The sequence below is a fragment of the Gallinula chloropus genome (assembly GCF_964237585.1).
Source record: "Gallinula chloropus genome assembly, chromosome: 1".
Classification (NCBI taxonomy): Eukaryota; Metazoa; Chordata; class Aves; order Gruiformes; family Rallidae; genus Gallinula; species Gallinula chloropus.
In genome coordinates this window covers 62,533,894-62,550,957 of record NC_140085.1, presented here as the reverse complement: position 1 = coordinate 62,550,957, position 17,064 = coordinate 62,533,894, and the positions used below count along the sequence as shown (strand labels likewise).

General features: G+C 49.8%; 1 protein-coding gene across 1 annotated transcript; it reads right to left on the bottom strand.

The window, feature by feature from the left end:
• Positions 1 to 7,194: 7,194 nt before the first annotated feature.
• CSRP2 (cysteine and glycine rich protein 2) lies at positions 7,195 to 16,614 on the bottom strand. The gene is made up of 6 exons (XM_084274993.1): positions 16,602 to 16,614; positions 12,438 to 12,556; positions 10,268 to 10,436; positions 9,204 to 9,336; positions 8,115 to 8,208; positions 7,195 to 7,522 (listed from the first exon to the last, which is right to left on the bottom strand). Exons 2-6 carry the CDS (start codon positions 12,547 to 12,549, stop codon positions 7,446 to 7,448), a joined length of 585 nt encoding a protein of 194 aa, XP_084131119.1. The 5' UTR covers positions 12,550 to 12,556; positions 16,602 to 16,614; the 3' UTR covers positions 7,195 to 7,445.
• Between the last annotated feature and the right edge of the window lie 450 nt (positions 16,615 to 17,064).

The window sequence follows — 17,064 nt, the reverse complement described above, 5'->3', positions numbered from 1 at the left end:
GTCTCGAATCCGCATCCCTCGAAGAGTAGCATGCTATGTGTAGGGCTGATGATGAATCTTAAGGTACCTTCTCTTCATCTGAAATTTATTAACAGAAGTGAAAATGGACAGAATAAACTGCCAAACCTGATAAGGAAGAGGAGGAAGATCAAAAAGGGATTTTAACAGTTCTTAACATGACAATTATTCACGACAGCATATTCACAGTATTTGTTGCTGGGTTTTTTATTTGAGGTCCTTCACAAAGGGAGCATGAAATTATCCAAGTATTTGACATAAGTAGTCACGTTGTGCTGAGCAAAAAGAGTTCTTTCCCAAGGCGAATAATTCCACTGAAAGGAGAATCTAGCCTGTGAAACTAAATTCCATGATGCAGAGTTCACTGATCGCTATGTTGTAGTTCCTGTAATGTGATTTTTTAATACAGGTTTTTCTGTAGTATTATGTACATTGAAAAATGTGGGTTTTTTTCAATACTGTTATAAACATCACGTGGTGGGTGGGAATCCCCTGTAACATGTTCAGTTGTAGCAGTAGGGCATGTCAGATACTGTGGAGAAAAACCCCATTGCCCACATGTTTTTTTGGCGATGTTTTTTGCTGCCAGTCAGCGGTACAGCCGAAGACCTGTAACAACCCCGTTCTGAGGTGATGTAGTCTGAAGCAAAAACAGTTGTGCGAAGGAGGAGAGCTCTTCTGTCCAATGAAAGCCCCGCTTTAAATGCATGACACACCTGTAAAACCAGATTACAGCATGTAACACCCAGGAGAAGAGCGGAGGAGATCCCTTCTCTTCGAAGTCCTTGTGTAAGCGACGTGCGGACTCGACATCCTTCGATACAGGTTTGGTCCTCGCGCCGTGCGCCGCGGCGGTGGAGCCGCGCTGGAAGAGAAGTTGCACCGGGGGGGGGGAACCTCAGATGTGAAAGCAAAAAAAAACCAATCTCCATGATTATGAAAAGACATTATAGCTTAAAATGGAATGCAGCTGCAGAAGAACCACCCAGAGTTGTCTGAAACGCTGACTGTGGATGGGAAATAATGGAAACCAAACTTTTAAAAAGATTTTTAAAAATATAAAAAATAAGTTTTCCCCGTACTAGCACACGCACACAGGAAATGTAATGCCACGTTCTGCAGAAGATGGTGCATTGGCACGTGGAAATCACCCTTAATTTCTTTCTTTCTTTCTTTTTTTTTTAAGTTCTCATGCTACAGATATCTTTGGAAGGTAAGGAATGATCCGAAATTGCATTCCAAAGGGGCTTTTTCTTGAATGTGATGCACTGATTTTTGTTACGGTGTTCTCATACACTCATAGTGAATTTGTTCACTGCTTCCTTAACTATTGTTTACAGAGAGACTGAGAATCAGGTTAGTTCTAAGTGCTGTAGCGACCCAGTGGTTCGAGAAACCTGTGAGGGGAGTTTGGGGAGGGACCTGAAAGCCGATGTCTGAGACCAGTGTAAAGAATGTGTATCTGTATATAAATAATTTATCAAATAGTTTTTCTCTCTGTGAGTGTGTGTTTAGTGTATTTAAAGCTGCTCATTTTCATTTTATTCAACCAAAAATAATTAAAAAAAAAAAAGTGTAGGAAGATATCTAATGAGCTTCTAGTGATGTTCGATATTGCTGTTAATAGGCATTACTACGCCCTGCAAATTCACTGCATGTTTGATGCTTGGCAAAATTAGCGTTTTCTGTAATATGCAGATTACAGGTAATAAAGCAATCTAGTGGTATCCCCGGCCCTTGCCTTAGTGAGAGGAGCAGTGAAACTGTAAATAGTTGATGTTCAGTATTTGCAAGTAAACATTTTTTTCGGTAGTTGTTCATTGATCTCAAGACACACACTTGGTTTGCAAGTACCAGATATCAGGATTTACAGGAGCGCTGGAATGTTTCAGTGCTGGAAAAATCAACATCGTCTTGGACACAGCTGCAACGGGAGAGGTTCTTGGTAGGGGTGGTGAGAAGCTTTTGCTATTGTTGTCAGACAAAATTTGTAACCCTAACGAAGAGGCGTTCTATTCCAGTGAGAACAGTTGACATCAGTTACTCATTTTTTTCCCCCTAATCAGGAAAAAAAAGCACGAAGACTTTACAGTGTTGTTTTAATTTGAGCACCAGTTCCTTTGTTGGTATTTTTTTTTCTCTTCACGTTTCTGTTGGGGGTCGGTTGACTTGAAGAACTTCAAACCACTCAGTTGAACGAGCACCGCCTCGCACCAGGAGAGCAGTTCAGTACGTGACACAAGCTTTGGTGTTAGCTGCCCTGAAGCATTAACTGCCACCAGTTGTGTCACGCAGCCCCACGCCAAACACATTTGCAGGAGGAGAGGTGATCGTTGGTAGCACATAGTGACTTCTGCATGATTCACCTGCTAAGTAATGGCTCTCTGGTGCCAGTTGTGTTGGGACCTGCAGGATTCAAGCAATAGCGTAGGTAGTTGTGAACTTGCCTATATGGGTTTGGGATGTATGGAGTTTCCAGTGCAAAAAAATGTAACTTGTCTTGAGTAACACTGAATCTTTTGATGTGAAATCGTAAAATCAAGCAGGGGGGGAGCCAACTATGCAGCATTTTTCTGTCAAGTTATCAAACTTACAATTCACTCGTTGAACCAAAACTGCATTGCTTCTGAAACTTAAACAGAGCTGGTCCAGACCGACAGCAGATCAGACTAACTTAATCTGACATAGGTAGAATAAATGGGAATTTTGTCTTGGCCCTAAACATGTGCTGTTTCTTTGCAGGTTTCTGTATTCTTTGATGTCCACCAGGTTTTGGGTTGGTTTTGTTTGAGGGTTTGTTTTTTTTCAGTTAATGTGTAAAACAGCATCACTACATTTTAAGCTATGGATTTTTTTTTTTATATTCTTTATTTATAACTGTGCCAAGTATTATTTTAATACTGTCGAGATCTTGATGTATTACATTGTGAACAAACAAATCTGTAAAATGTTTAATAAATTAGCTCTCCTTACATAAATTAAATCTGTTAAATTTTGTAAGTTATTAATCAAATAAATATTGACTCTTAGATGCAGTGTTTGTCTTGACTTGGGATGTGATTTTGTGTGGTGTTCCCATCCAGTTTCAGAAGCCATGCCGTGAGAAGATAGCTGCTGTCTTGCATCTTTCTTTGGTAAAGTCTGTTTCCTGCAGGATTTACAGGTGACTTAAAGAGAGCATGCACCCAATTCTGTGCTGATACAGAACCCAGTAAGCTACTTCTTTACTGGGTTTCTGTAGACTGTACCTTTGTGCTACCAGTTATAGTTACCATTCCCTAATTAGATACTGCTTTCATTTGAGTAAGGGTGCTGGCAAGACAGTGTTTCTTAAGAACTGCTTTTCGGGAGTGTTTCAAGTGGCCTACTCCACATATTTAATGGTAATGGCATTTGAGGTACTCTGAGGGTAAGGAGGAAACCCACAGAGGGCTAGTAGGTCTGGCCAGGGTGTCAGCTTCTAGTGGCACTTGCAGGAGACAGAATACCTTCACTCTTCTGGTCTGTGCTAAAGGTTAGGTTCTGAGTAGAAACTAGGTAACAATCCAAGTTGGAATTGAATCAGGCTATTTATAACCAGCAATGTGTATTAAAGTATCAGGCTGGGACTTCAGAGCACGCCTGATGGAGAGAAAAAAGCCTTGTTTTTTGTCTTGGTGTGTGTTCAATATTAACGTTGATGAGAACTGTCGAATCTGTTCTGACCTTCCCTGAGCAGTGGTTGAGGTGGGGCTGGGCGCAAGCTCTTCCCTGCTGACCACCCTTTGACTTCTCTGGTAAAGATCAGGGAAAGTACTGTGTTTTTTTTTTAGAAAAGACTTTCTGTACTGAAGATCCTGCACCAGAGGTTTGCAGGGCTAGGTCAGAGCAGTTGCTGCTCTTGGGAGGTATGGGTGGGCTCCTCCTGACTTGAAAGCTGGTTACTGGGTTTGTTTTGTTTGGGAAGAAGCCTGCCCTCTGCACCCTCGTTATGGCTTGATTAGAGTTCACTCCCTTGCACCTCCCATGAGCTGCCTTTAAGTAAAATCAGATTCTGGCTTTTGCTATGAAAGCAGAATTGCTTGCATTTGGGTTTTGTCCACCTTTGGCTACGGAGCAGAGATCAGTTAAAATTGCACCAGTTCCAGGTTGAATTCATTTGTATTATCTCATAAGCTTAGTGCCTTATTCACCCTGCCCCCAGTCCTACAGATCTCCAGATCATGCAGTCAGAGTACTGCTGAGAGCCAGTCTCTCCTGGAATTAGGGTTCCAAACTGGACTAACTCAAAACATTCCTCCAGCCCCAGCTGAGCATTTATTCATCGGTGTTTTGTTGCTGTTGGAAAGTGTTTCACCAAGTGAAAGCCCTGCAGTGTGCAGGGCATGCGTTTCTCTTGACAGGTATATTGTCTTTATGGTTACAAGTTTTCTTTTTCCCTTCGTTTCTCTGTCTTTCTGTGGTTAAATTATATAACTTGTTGGGATGTGGAGTGCAGAGCTGTGAGTTATTGCTACACCTCCCTCTAGGAAATGAAAGGAAAGCCTGTGATTTTTAGTGATTTAAATCACTTCAAATCATTTCCATTCATTTCTCTAAAAATTGAAAGTTCTTTTTCATGGGTAAATGGACACTGTGTTGGGTGCCCGTTTTTGTCAGCATAAATTACACCTGCCAACTCTGCTGACGTGGTGGGCTTAGTTTCACTACAGTAGCTACAAAAACTAATGGGGAGCAGTTTCATCTGCTCCATAGTATTACAAGAGCGTTGTTTTGGTGTCTGTCTATCAAACAGTGCCACTCAGTGTTTTATAATGCTGTTCCTGAGGAGAGGAAGCACTTCCATCAGGTAACAAGGCTATGGGAAAGGAGACACTGTCATTGTTTGCATGTCCTCTGCTGCTGCAGCCTGGACACCACTTCTAGGTTAGAGCTGTCCTTGCTCAGGTTGGAAGAGTCAGAGGATATTGACCCTTCCTACACGATTGTTAAGTTGGCAAAGGAGAAAGGAATTCTTTGGGTTTTCAGGAGAAAGGTAGTAGGATCATCAGTGTGAGTGGCAGGACTGGAGGTTTCTGCCCAGGTTTCCTGGGCCGTGCTGTTGCTTACTGTCTCGGTCACACCCCAAAGGTGTCTGCTTCTGCTTTGCTGTTACCTTTTCCAGTTGTAACCTTTCCCTCTCTGTGAGGGGTACAAGCTCTTGGCTCACGTTTTGGGCTGGTTATCTGCTCTTCCTCATATCCACGGTGTTCCTTTGTACCCCATACACAATGCTCTCTGGGCATTACTTGGACTAGTGCATATTTTTCTGGTGAGGCTTTTGGCATGTGCTGCTTCGCTATCTCAGACCCACTGTCATGGATTCTGCTGGAAAACCTGCTTTAGAGCGTGCTGCTGTGCTTGCTTGCTGTTCTATTGTAGCATTCCCAGTCCTGAGTGTGTCTCCCACCCCAAGGTATCGGCCTGCTTCCCAAATGAGAAAGGGTTTCAGATCTCAACTTCACTTCGACTGACTGTAACACTGGAGCTCCTCCCTTCACCCCAGGACACTGTGTGGGTGTAGCCACTGGGATGGAGCCCCTGCCTCCCCACAATTCTGGTGAAGCCCTGGCTGTGCAGTAGCACATCCCTTCTCTGGAAAGGGTAGAAAAACACCCCTGCAGCATCCTGTTCCCCGCTGAGGCTCAGGCATGCTCCCCTGAGCACCATTTGTGCTTTTTAAGAGGTGTTGATGCCCCAGATCTCATGTGCCTCCTGCTTACTGTGGCCAAGAGCCAGCCAGCACCTTTGCAAAAGCAGCTTGTCAGAGGAGCCCTGAGCACGCCCGTGGAGGTTTGCTCCAGGTGCTCAAGAAACTGAGGCCCAGCTTTGAAAAAATAAACAAAAATTGCAAAGCTGTTCATACCACATGCTGCTGGCTTGCATAAAAACAGGGCATCTTGCCTCAAAGTGGGCAGGCTTAGGCTTAAGAAGCTCATTCTGACATCAGGCCTTGGTGGTGGGATGGCCCTGGGTCGCGTGAGGTGACTCCTGTTTGCTTCACCAGAAGAGCCATTGCAGGTGCTATCTGCTCAGGACTTGCAGGCTCGTGCTGGGAGTTGCTCCAGCCCCAAAAGAAGCCAAGCTCTTCTGCGAGCTTCCCACACAAGATCTGGCTAAGGCAGAAGTAATTGTCTCTTAACTGTAGACCTTTAGGAGCTGCTACTCATGAACTCATGGTAGCAGAGGCAAGACCCTCCGAATTGCTACAGCGTCCATCCAGCTGATGTGTGTGCAGGGTGTGGATCTACAGCTTCCACCCAGCTGATACATTTGCAGGGAGTGCATCTATGCTGCATGTGACACGTTTAATTGTTACTGCTCCTTGCCCACCAACTTGAATTCAAGTCACATTATCTGTGTTGTTGCATTTACAGCTACCTTGTCAGGCACCATCCTTGAGAGGCTGAAACCTTTCACTGGCTTCAGGGAACTGAGGGTTGTAACACTACTGAGAAAAGGTCCAAAACTTCTCTTACACCATAGTCCAGAGCTTGGACAACTGCTAAGGCAAAGGGTGCTGATCTGCAGCTGTCTTGGTGGTGTACTCCTTCTGCAGAGTAAGTCTTGTGAGTAACACCACCTCACTGCCAGAGCAGGTGTGATCCTGCAAAATGGTTTTAAACTAGAAAAGGGGCAATTTAGGTTGGATATTAGGAAAAAGTTCTTCAATATGAGGGTGGTGGATCATTAGAACAGGTTACAGAGAGACGTAGTAATATCTCCATCCCTGGAGATACTCAAGGTCAGGCTTGATGTGGCTCTGAGCAACCTGATGTAGTGAAGATGTCCCTGCTTACTGCAGGGGGACTGGACTAGATGGCCTCTAAAGGTCCCTTCCAACCCAGCACATCCTGTGATTCCATGAAAGTAGCATGGTGAAAGAGGTTTGTTTTCCATTCATAAGCACCTCTTGTGGCAGAGTCAGCCAGGCACTTCGGCACGCAGCTACTCAGGAACTCTCACTTTAAGAGCTGTGTCACTGCACAGACCAGTAGATTAAGATTTACTACTCCTACAGTGCAGTGAGCAGTGCTACCTACAGCTCGCTCCCAGTCATGCTGGGCTTTCAGCAAAGGTCTGCACTGAGTCTATAGCATCCTATCTCCACTCCCCTACTGCTGCTTTCAATTGCTGACAAGGCATGTACCACTGGGCTTTAGGATATACCACCAAGCAAAGCTTTATTGAATGGATACTCAGTATTAAAAGTGTTACAGTGTGGTGATACACAAAGCAAGGGGAAAAAGCAGTGCTTTTGTTAAAGAACAGAACGTGTCTCATCTGCTGGACGTATGGCCCAAGCACTACAGTAACTAGTATCTGTTTCACAGTAGTTAGTAGCGTTTAGGAAACTCTCTTGTAGCAGGATCTCAGCAGAGCCATCAGGGGTTTTCAGCCGTGGCCCCTCACTGGGCATGGACGAGGGCACCCGCTCCCTGGCCGTACCCAAATCCCTTGGGGCCAAAGTTCTTCGCGTAACAACCTGCGGGAAAGATAAACATGTAGTAGCTGAGGCTGGCAGCTTGTTAATTAAGAGCAGTGCTTTTAATTAAAGCCTCTTGGCCACTTCCCCTTAGTCACCAGAACATCCCTGGCAGAAGCAATGCTTAAAAACCTTCTGTTAAGCTACACAGCTGCCATGACTGAACTCCACAGCTGTGGCTGTCCAGTCTGTGTGGCTCCTCATCTACTCTGTGAGAGCAATTCTGCAGCTAAATATCTGTTAAGACACGTTGCTGTCATCAAACCACTGTGTGTATCATGTTTATATCTGTGATACCCCAAGAAGGCAGGGCAGGCTGCTTGCTAGCTGGTTTCCTTACTCTGATCTGCTCCCTGACCCAGGCTGAGGGAGGGCATGTGCTGCTGCTCCCAAGTTTCTCACTATGAGGTGTCCTACTTGATGCAGACATAAGCTACAGCAGCAGCTTTGGTATTATTTACTTCATGTCTCAGCAGTGCTGCTGTGACTTACAGATAATTTCTGTAAGTTTCTTACAGAAACTCTGCATCTGTTGCATCTGTCTTTGTAACAGCTGGAACCATAAACTAATGATCTTTGTCTCTTTCCTCACCTTTACAATATATTTCTCCCTCTTTTTCAGTTAGGGTCGTAGATTCTAGGCTTTTCCCACACTTGGCGCATCGGAAGCAGTTTTTGTGCCATGGCTAGGGAAGAAAAGGGAAAAAAAAAAGATAGTTTAAATACACAGAATGCCCAAGTCAGTAAAAACAATGCATGAACTGGAGATGCCTGCATCGGTATTGGTTGTAGGTGACTGGTACAATAAAAACCAGTTCGAGCGCACCAGTAGCTGAGAGTGTCTGCATTCTGCTGGTGGCCCAAAGCCCTGAATTCCAAACTGCATCCTGCTCAGGGCTGCGTTTTGAAAGGTTTGGGCTTGCTCTAATCAATTCAGAGCAGATCTTGTCTCTCTGCAATGAGTGAGTCAGACACCTGGCAGACTGACACGCAGTTTTACGCGGTATTTTCAGAGAATGGGCTGAGAGAGTTGGGCTTGTTCACCCTGGGGAAGAGAAGGCTCCAGGAAGATCTTACAGCAGCCTTCCAATACCCAGAGGGGCCTACAGGAAAGCTGGGGAGGGACGTTTTAGAGGAGCATGGAGTGACAGGACAAGGGGGAAGGGTTTTAAATTGGAAGGGGGTAGATTTAGATTGGATATTAGGAATAAAGTCTTCACTACAAGGGCAGTGCAGTGAGGCACTGGCACTGGTTGCCCAGAGAAGCTGTGGCTGCCCCCTGTTCAAGGCCAGGTTGGATGGAGCTTTGGGCAACCTGGTCTAGTGGAAGGTGTCCCAGCCCACGGCAAGGGGTTTGTAATTAGATGATCTTTGAGGTCCCTTCCAGCCCTAACCGTTCTATGATTCAACATCCTTTTTCTGCTGAAACATCCAGCCTCCAGCATAAGCTGAATGCCACAAGACTGGTCCCTCTTCTGTGCTCTCATCACCCCACATTTCCAGCACTTTCTGCCAAGTTGATCAATTTGAGTATTTCCAATGCTGAGAAATGCAACGTTAAGGTAACTCTGCCCCGCAGTTGGTCCCCTACGTTGTGTGCAGGACACAGAACAAGTTGTGTTCCGGGAACGGACCTTGCTCCCTCTGAAGGAGGTAGAGGATGGTGCCTGCAGTTCCTTACCTTCCCAGCTCCTATTACTTTCTCTGCCGCGTACACAGAATCGCCACACCGAGAGCACTTCTCCGCCCCGCCAAACTTCTGAGCGAACTTGGAAGTGTTTGGGTTTGTCGTGGGTCGGTGGGGAGAGGGCGTGCTGGAACACACAGGACATTTATTTGTTGGCTTTGTTGGTTTACTAAGTGTCCTCTTGCTCTTCTTAACAGGGCTAACAGAGCAGCATCTAACAGTCCTTCTGCAAAACCGGAGAGGTGAGTCGCCAGCACGGCTATCCAGTTACACTTGGTAGGGGGGAAAAAAGCCCCAAAACAAGAGGAGAAAGGCCATTCTTTGAAGGCTAAAGAAGAAGCTACTGTACAAGCTAGTTTGCTGAAGAGCCTTCTACCTATTCACTTCTAAAGAAGTGCTGAATTCTGTATCAGGACATGGATTTATCAGATAGTAAGCTACAAATAACTCTGTTCAATTCCTGCCCACTGATCATAATCTGGAACCTGAACTGATGATCACTGCACCTGGCTGGAGAGCATACGTCATCTAAACATCAAGCAGTAACGTGGGAACTCACACAAAGCAAGCTGTGAGATACACCTCAGCCTCCTTCCTTGTGCTGGGCTTTCCAGCAAGAACTTAATCAGACTAGGGATGTTTATTATTTAACAGGTCTTTTGGGTTTGGCTGTGGTTAAACACAAGTGGTTCTTCCTATGCCCCTTTTGTCCTCCTTGTGGCCCTAGACTCTCAGCTCTCCCAATCCATCCCTGCCAGGACCTGCTGAACACATGCATTTGCAGCTTATTTAGGAGAGTGACCCAGATTAATATTATTTAGGCGAGTAGACCCAGAGTCCCCTCTGCAGGTTCATTCAGAGCCATCAGCAGCTCTGTTATTCAGTTCCCTACAGCTCACACGTAGGGTTCCAGCATCTTTGCCTGCACTAAGCCCCGCTCATAGGGTGCCTCAGCATTTCTATTCCAGGCAACATCAACAAAACCCAGCCCGAAAGACTCCTCTGAAAACTGTACTGAAGGACAAAGACCCCAGTTCAGAGAGACTCAGTTCACTCACCTCTCAGGCTTGATGCCCAGCCTCTCTCCCCTGTCCATGTTCAGCGTACCGGCCCCTTGGCCGTACCCATAACCTTTGGGGCCGTACTTTTTACCATAGCAGGATTTGCAGTAAACTTCAGCATCATGAATCGCTACAGTTGTGCTGTCCAAGTTTTTCCGGCAGACCACTGGAGGGGGAGGGGAGAGGGGAAAAGAGTTAAACTGCCTCAAGGGACCATTTCTATCAGCACATGCAGCAAGCCAACAATCCAGCAAGAAACAATGTTGTTATGGGTTTCCTTGTCCACAGCTCACTCTATCAGGCTGTGGGACCGCCAGAGATTAGAGGGAGCAGGTTTCATTTGAATTAGTGAATTATGCTCAGCCCTTTAAAGGGCTCTGTTGCCTCCCACCTCTTCATGGCCGTGACATTTAAAGCCTGGAAACTTGCTGTGGTTTGATGAATGAGGCTGCTCAGAAACCCAGATAGTGCAGTCAGCAGTTTCCCTTGACAGATGCCATACAGCATGAAGCGAGTCTGTCGGTGCAGGATATCCCTGTCCTGCCCTTTGGGCCAAGCTGGGGCTGAGGAAAAAGAAACCTTCAAGGATTTCCCCTTCCTCCGTACTGGTTTGAGGCAGGGTTGGGACCGTTTCGCAGCTGTCACTGGAGGGGCTGTGCTTTACTGGCATTCCTAGTTTGTCCTTCAGCACAATGCAAGCACTCTGCTCAAGGTTACAGGAGAAGGCAGAACTATTTCCTTCTTAAACCTCCTTTTATATCTCGACTGGCAAGCTCTTTCCATCTGCAACAGCATTATGCTCTTGATAAAGAATTTGGGGAGGAAAAAACAGAAAAAGAAAAAGCCTTATGAATTTGTTGTAGTTGTTGTTTAGAAAAACATGTAAGGTCTTCAAAATACAGGGTGACCTTTGCTTATGGCATTCATTAGCCCCGAGGTTCTTTTTATAAGAAGACACAAGTACCCAGTAAGTAAATCAACTTAAACACGTTTGTTCAGCCTACAGACTTTAACCCCAACCCAACTATGCGGTGAGGAAAAGCAAATACTCGGGCACAGTAGAGCCATTGTTTGACCGTACGTTCCAGGTTCCCTCTAACAGACACTGCCATAAAAGGCTGGAAACGGGGCAGCCGAGACATCTAATCTGCTCTGTGACTGCAGCAGAGCTCGGGGAGAGGCGCGTAGGTGCGCCCAGGCTCGCGCGCCAGTGCCCTGCGCTGACACCGCGCTGCAGACGGACAGCAAGCTAGTCTGAGGGGCCCAGCTGTAACTGTGGCTCACAGAACAAGGGCTAAACCTTAGCTGTGCCTGTAGGTGTTAAACACGGGCACGTGGGACAAGAAGAGTACCTCGTGCTTGTAATAAGGTAAAACTCTCCGATTCAGGCAGCCAGGCTGCCTGTTTGCTAAGCAGGAGCCTCCGATTCACAGCGGCCCTTTGTTCCCTTCATCTAAGCACAGGCCTTTTCAGCAGAGAAAGCGATTTTCAATGCCTCACTGGGCTTGTTGGTCGGACTGGAAAAATACTGCTTTGGACTCCTTTCATCTGAAATAAACCACAGGCCCCTGTGCCAAGAAAGTCTGGGCTTTTGGCTGCGGTAAACCATCGACAACTCGGCTGTGAGGCGCGCTGGTGTCCCAGTCTGCGTGGGACTCCAGGGCAGGGCTCTGATAACTGCTCCTTCAGCTGCTGCCGGCCCTGGGACCACGAGAAGCCCAGCTGAGCTCAGATCAGTGCAAACAGGGCTCCATCACTGGGCTTTCTCCTCTGTATAAGCAACGCGTAAGCCAGGTTTCCATGCTAAAGATCCCTCAGACTCTTGAAGAAAGGGCTGGGAGGGGTGCAAACAGAGGGCAGAAGTGTGATGTGTTCTGCTTTGGGAGGCGTATCCCATCTCTCCCACGCTGGACAGGTGGGATCACATCTCTCCAGGAGACGAGCTCACCCTTCTGCACCACCAGGCCCAGGAAGCATGCAAGGAAGCAGGAGTCGATCCCAACACGTGATGGAGAAAGCCATCTCCGGCCACTGCTGTCCCCTGTGCATCACAGGTACCAGCTCAGCCTGGGGACATCTCCTGTGGAACAGCACCTTGCTGCTGTGACCCCCTGGCCCCAGCCCTGCCAGGAGAGGTCTTGCAAGGGAGTGGGAAGGGAATACTTACTGCAGAGGAAGCAGCACCGGTGGAAGCTCCTCCCGTCGCACTGCACCTCCTCGGCGTGGTAGACAGTGCGGCCGCAGGCGCCGCACTTGTTGCCGCCTCCCCAGTTCGGCATGGTGGCTCTGCACGCACGGCCAGGCGTGAGGGGAGAAGGGGAGAGGTTTGTTAACCACAGTGTCCTCTACCACCCCGGCTTGCAGACATCTGGGGTTACAGGCTGCTTCAAACCAGGCCTGCAAAGTCAGCGCGTCATCACGGCGCAAACCTGTGACCTCACCGCTGTTGGAAAACACGCACTTCCACCCTGTGAGACGTCGCTGCACTGGGGTCAGCTTTGTGGCCGTTCTGATCCCAGAGCAGACTCTAAGGCTCAGGTGGGCTCTCCATGGCTACGTGTAAGAGCAGGTGGACTGGCAAGGGGCACAGAGGCCAAGGCCACCGAGCAGCAAGATTCACAGAGTCGTGGTCTTCCCGAGCCGTGTCTCCCCCCCCGCATGGGGTTTTGAAGGTTACCCAAATCGGGCACACAGAGACTGGAGTCTGGCACACAAGGGCCTTCCTGCACCTGGAGCGAACGCCCCCCAAACGGGTGTCACTCCCGTTTCTGTGCCTCGTTAATGCCAGGCCTCTCGCCCGGTGGGAGCAAACCGACCCTGCCAACGGCAGCGCCTCGTTGTGCTGTGGGGCCGCAGCACAGGCCGAGCTCACCTCACCGGAGAGCCCCTTATTAGGGCTGGGGGGCCATTCCGGACTCCTTCAAGATTTTGTGCCTGCACTTCCAAGTTTAATGGGGATTGTTTCCTGGAGACTCCACTATCACATGAACCACACCTTTACCAGACAGGTACGTGCAGCAAGCCAAACTGCTCATGGGGGCACAGCTGCTTGAAAACAGTAAAATTCCCTCTCATGTCCATGTGATGGACACTCGGAAGGCTGGCAGGGAGGGACAGGTTGCACCATGACGTCAAACTACAGCCTTGGGCACAGTCTCCTGCTTTAAGTCAGAAGCAGAAACTGCCCCATCTCAACCTGAGCTGCTCTCTCCCCAGCTCCCCTGCTCTTGTGCCAGCGCTGCCCTCCCCACTTCCCACCCAGCTCGACCAGGACCTCCTCCTGCTTCTGGGCTAAAGAACCCAAGCAGAGCATCACCCACCACCTTCAGCTTTTACAGGGCTTTCCTCCTTCTGCCGCCACCAAGAGCTCACATAACAGTGCTTGCTGAAGCTTCATCGTCATCATCAGTCATTGCTGAACTGCCCCTGACAACTGGTTAACACTGGCTTGTTCCCCTGTGGCCCATGACTGCAGAACCACCTTTCTCTGTTGGGCACGGAACCCAACAGCAGCCACAGAGGGAGGAGCTGATTCAGTGAGTCTAACCCAGTTGGGCTGCTCAGACCTCAACCATCGCTCCCCCTGCTCCTTACTGGCCCACGTTTCAGGGAGGGTTCCTAGGTGAGGACCACTGGTTTGCCCAGCTGGAAGCCCAGAGGGCACGTCCTGCCACCAGCTGCCTCCAGTGGTGCCATTACCCACCCCAGCAGTTTCCTCACAGCAGCATTGAGGCATGGGACATAGCTTCCAGAGAGGAAAAGAAGGAATTTGTTGAGAGCTTCCAACTTTTCTCAGCTCAACTTAGCTTTGGTTACCCCCAGAAGCCCTCCCAAGTCAGCCAGACAGGGAGAAGAGACACATGTCAGCATCACACACAACACCCACAACCTGCTGCCCTCATTCAGCTCTGCTGCTCACCCCTCTGAGCACGAAGCAGAGGACTACCCATCTCCAGCTGTCCCCCAGGCCAACAGAGAGGGACTGGAAGCACTGTCATGACACAAGGAGGCAGAAAGGAGCACTTTAAGATGCCTTTCCTCTAAGGAGCTCTCAGGTGGGAGAGACCCTGGTGCAAAGCAAGGGGGTCTCACAGGCACCCAGCTGCTGGCCCCCGCTCACCTAGAGAGCAGACTCACCAAAAAAATCACACCTCAGAGCAGTGTTTTTGGCTAAGCCTGAATTAAGTGACCCATCTTGTTAAAACAAGCCTCCCGCCCAAGCAGCCTGGCGGGTAGCTCAGCAGTTTTAGGGATGCAGGGTAGGTCGCAGGGTTCCTGAGCTGAGACATGCTGCCAAGTAGCTGCTACCAGACCTTTGTCCGAGGCAAGCAGACAGTCATTCATGGTATGTGGGAAAATGAGATTAGTTTATTAACCTAAATCAGGGCGTCTTAGGTGCATTCCTAAGCAAAGGCTTAGGCAACTTCCTCAGAGTGGCTGAGCGGTGCCATTTGCACACTGACACTAATTACTGAGATATCCCTTTGTTTAATACTTCCACGGGATTAGCACCATTACCGCTCCACGGTTTAGCACTAATACCCTGACCAAGCTCATAAAATTAGTTTTATGACATTTCCCACTTTGCCTTTGTCATTCTTGGCACAACTGTAGAGCCTAAAAATTAAGATTCCATTTCTTTTATTCAAGGGCTTGGCTGCGCTACCGCACAGCAGCTGACATCAATCATGGCAAGGAGCGTCCTTCGTTAAAGGGAATATGGGCTGCAAAAAGCCTTGGAAAAGGAATGCATGGATTGGGGGGGAGGGGGGGAACCCAAAAATTCCTTTCCACTTTGTATGCTTTCCAAAATGTAAATGGTATTTGATAGAAGAACTCCTGTCTCTTCCTCTCACCGTCCCCACGCTTGGTTCTTTTGTGCATTTACATGCCTCTAAATTAGTTTTAATCATTCTGTTAGGAAGCAATTATTTAGTTTCCACACACGCTGGAGCTGAGGACCTCCAGCTTTGCCCCAGGTTTCCCATGCAATATTGGGCAACCTGGGGTGCAGCTCCACCCTTTCTTCCCGAGGGAGACGAAGCATTACAGGATCTGGCAACCATTAGCTGTCTCAAACCTCTGATAAGGGCCCTGGGAATTCATGAAATGAACAGCAAAAAAAAGGAATCGAAGTCAGCCCTTCAAGGTGACATTGGTCTCCTCCACAAACGATGCCTCCATTTATCCACCCCATGCATAACATTCCCGTGGCAGCCTGCGTGGGAAGAACGGTGATGATGCTTCTTCAGCTACCCAAGAGCAAGGGCTGACCGGGGGGGGCACCTCAGGGGAAAGCAGCTGGGGAAGCACAGCGGCTCCGCACGCCTCTACTCCTGCCTGTACTCCTGCCTGTACTCCTGCCTGCACTCCTGCCTGTACTCCTGCCTGCACTCCTGCCTGCACTCCTGCCAAGGCACGGCTCTCTCCGTGCCGCCCAGGTCTCCTCCGAGGGCGCCACAGGTAGCAGACGCAGAGCTCCAGCCCGCATCCAGAGCCTTCCCGGCTCCCCTGTAACTTTTTGGCTAGTTGAGGCAGGCCTCGGGGGAGCTGGAGAGCGGTAATTAAACATCCAGATGATCTCACTACCGGTACGAACAACTTTGGCTTCTGATTGTAGGTTTGTGGGCAGCTCCTTTACCTCCAGTAAGGAAATCCCGCCTGGCTGCAGAGCCGGTGCCCAGCCGAGAGGGCAGCACGCTAGTTGGCTGGTGTTCTCCAGAACACCGGTGACAAGCCACGGCAACTGCCGCGTCCTTTCCAACCCGTTCCTTACCCGCGGGGTTCAAGACAAGCCAGCCCCAATAGAGATGAAAGTCAGGCTACCCGGCTATCCGGGATCACCTTTGCAGCGGCCCGCCGGGGAAGCCAAGCGCGCCGCAGCCCCCTTCGATGCGACAAAGCCAAGGAAACCCCCAGCCCGGCGCACTTCTCCCACCGAAACCGGGCTGTCTGGCTCCCGCTCCCGCACAGCCCGCTCCGGGCGAGGGGGCGAGCACCAGCCCCTGCACAGGCGGCCGGGGCAGGCGATGGCGGGGCAGGACGGGCACTCCACTCCCGCCCCATCCCCTCACCCTGCAGCCCCACAGCCCTCACGGGTTGGGCGGGACACGGGCCCCACCGCCGCAGCTTCGGGCAGCAGCCACCGCGCACCGCACCGCGCCGCGGGACTGCTTCGGGCAGCGGCCACCGCGCACCGCACCGCGGGGCTGCGAGCGGCTGCGTGAGGGGGGGGTCTACCGGCGACCCTTGCCGCCGAGCCGTCTCACATCTCCGCACCGCACCCGTCCCGTCCCGTCCCGTCCTTCCCCGCCCGCTGCCCAACACTCACAAAATCCCCTCCTCGTCTCGGCGCGTCTCAGCCCGTCGCGGCTTCGCAGCGGCTTAAAGAGGCGGGGAGGAGCCATGGCGGGCCCGGCCCAGCCCCGCCGGCAGCGCAGCCCCGGCCCTGCCCGGCAGCCGCACTCTGGCCCTTTCCCTTGAGGCCCCGCTCGGTTCCCGCGGGAGTCGGACCCCCGACACACCGCGGTGGGGCTGCGGGAGCCGTGAGGCAGCGTGAAGGTCGCCAGGGCATCCAGGTGCGAGGGAGTGACCTTGCTGTGACCACAGGAGGGCACAGGAGGTATCTCCACTGCAGGCTCAGATAGGACCCCAGCCTATATTTTTACTCATTTTTTAGGTTTTTTATTGAAATTCTAGACTCCTTCACCCCCCCCCCCCCCCCCCCCACGCACGGCCCACGCGTGCACCATGATGGTGTTTCACCAGGACCGTGGAGGAAGGCGCGTAGGGCT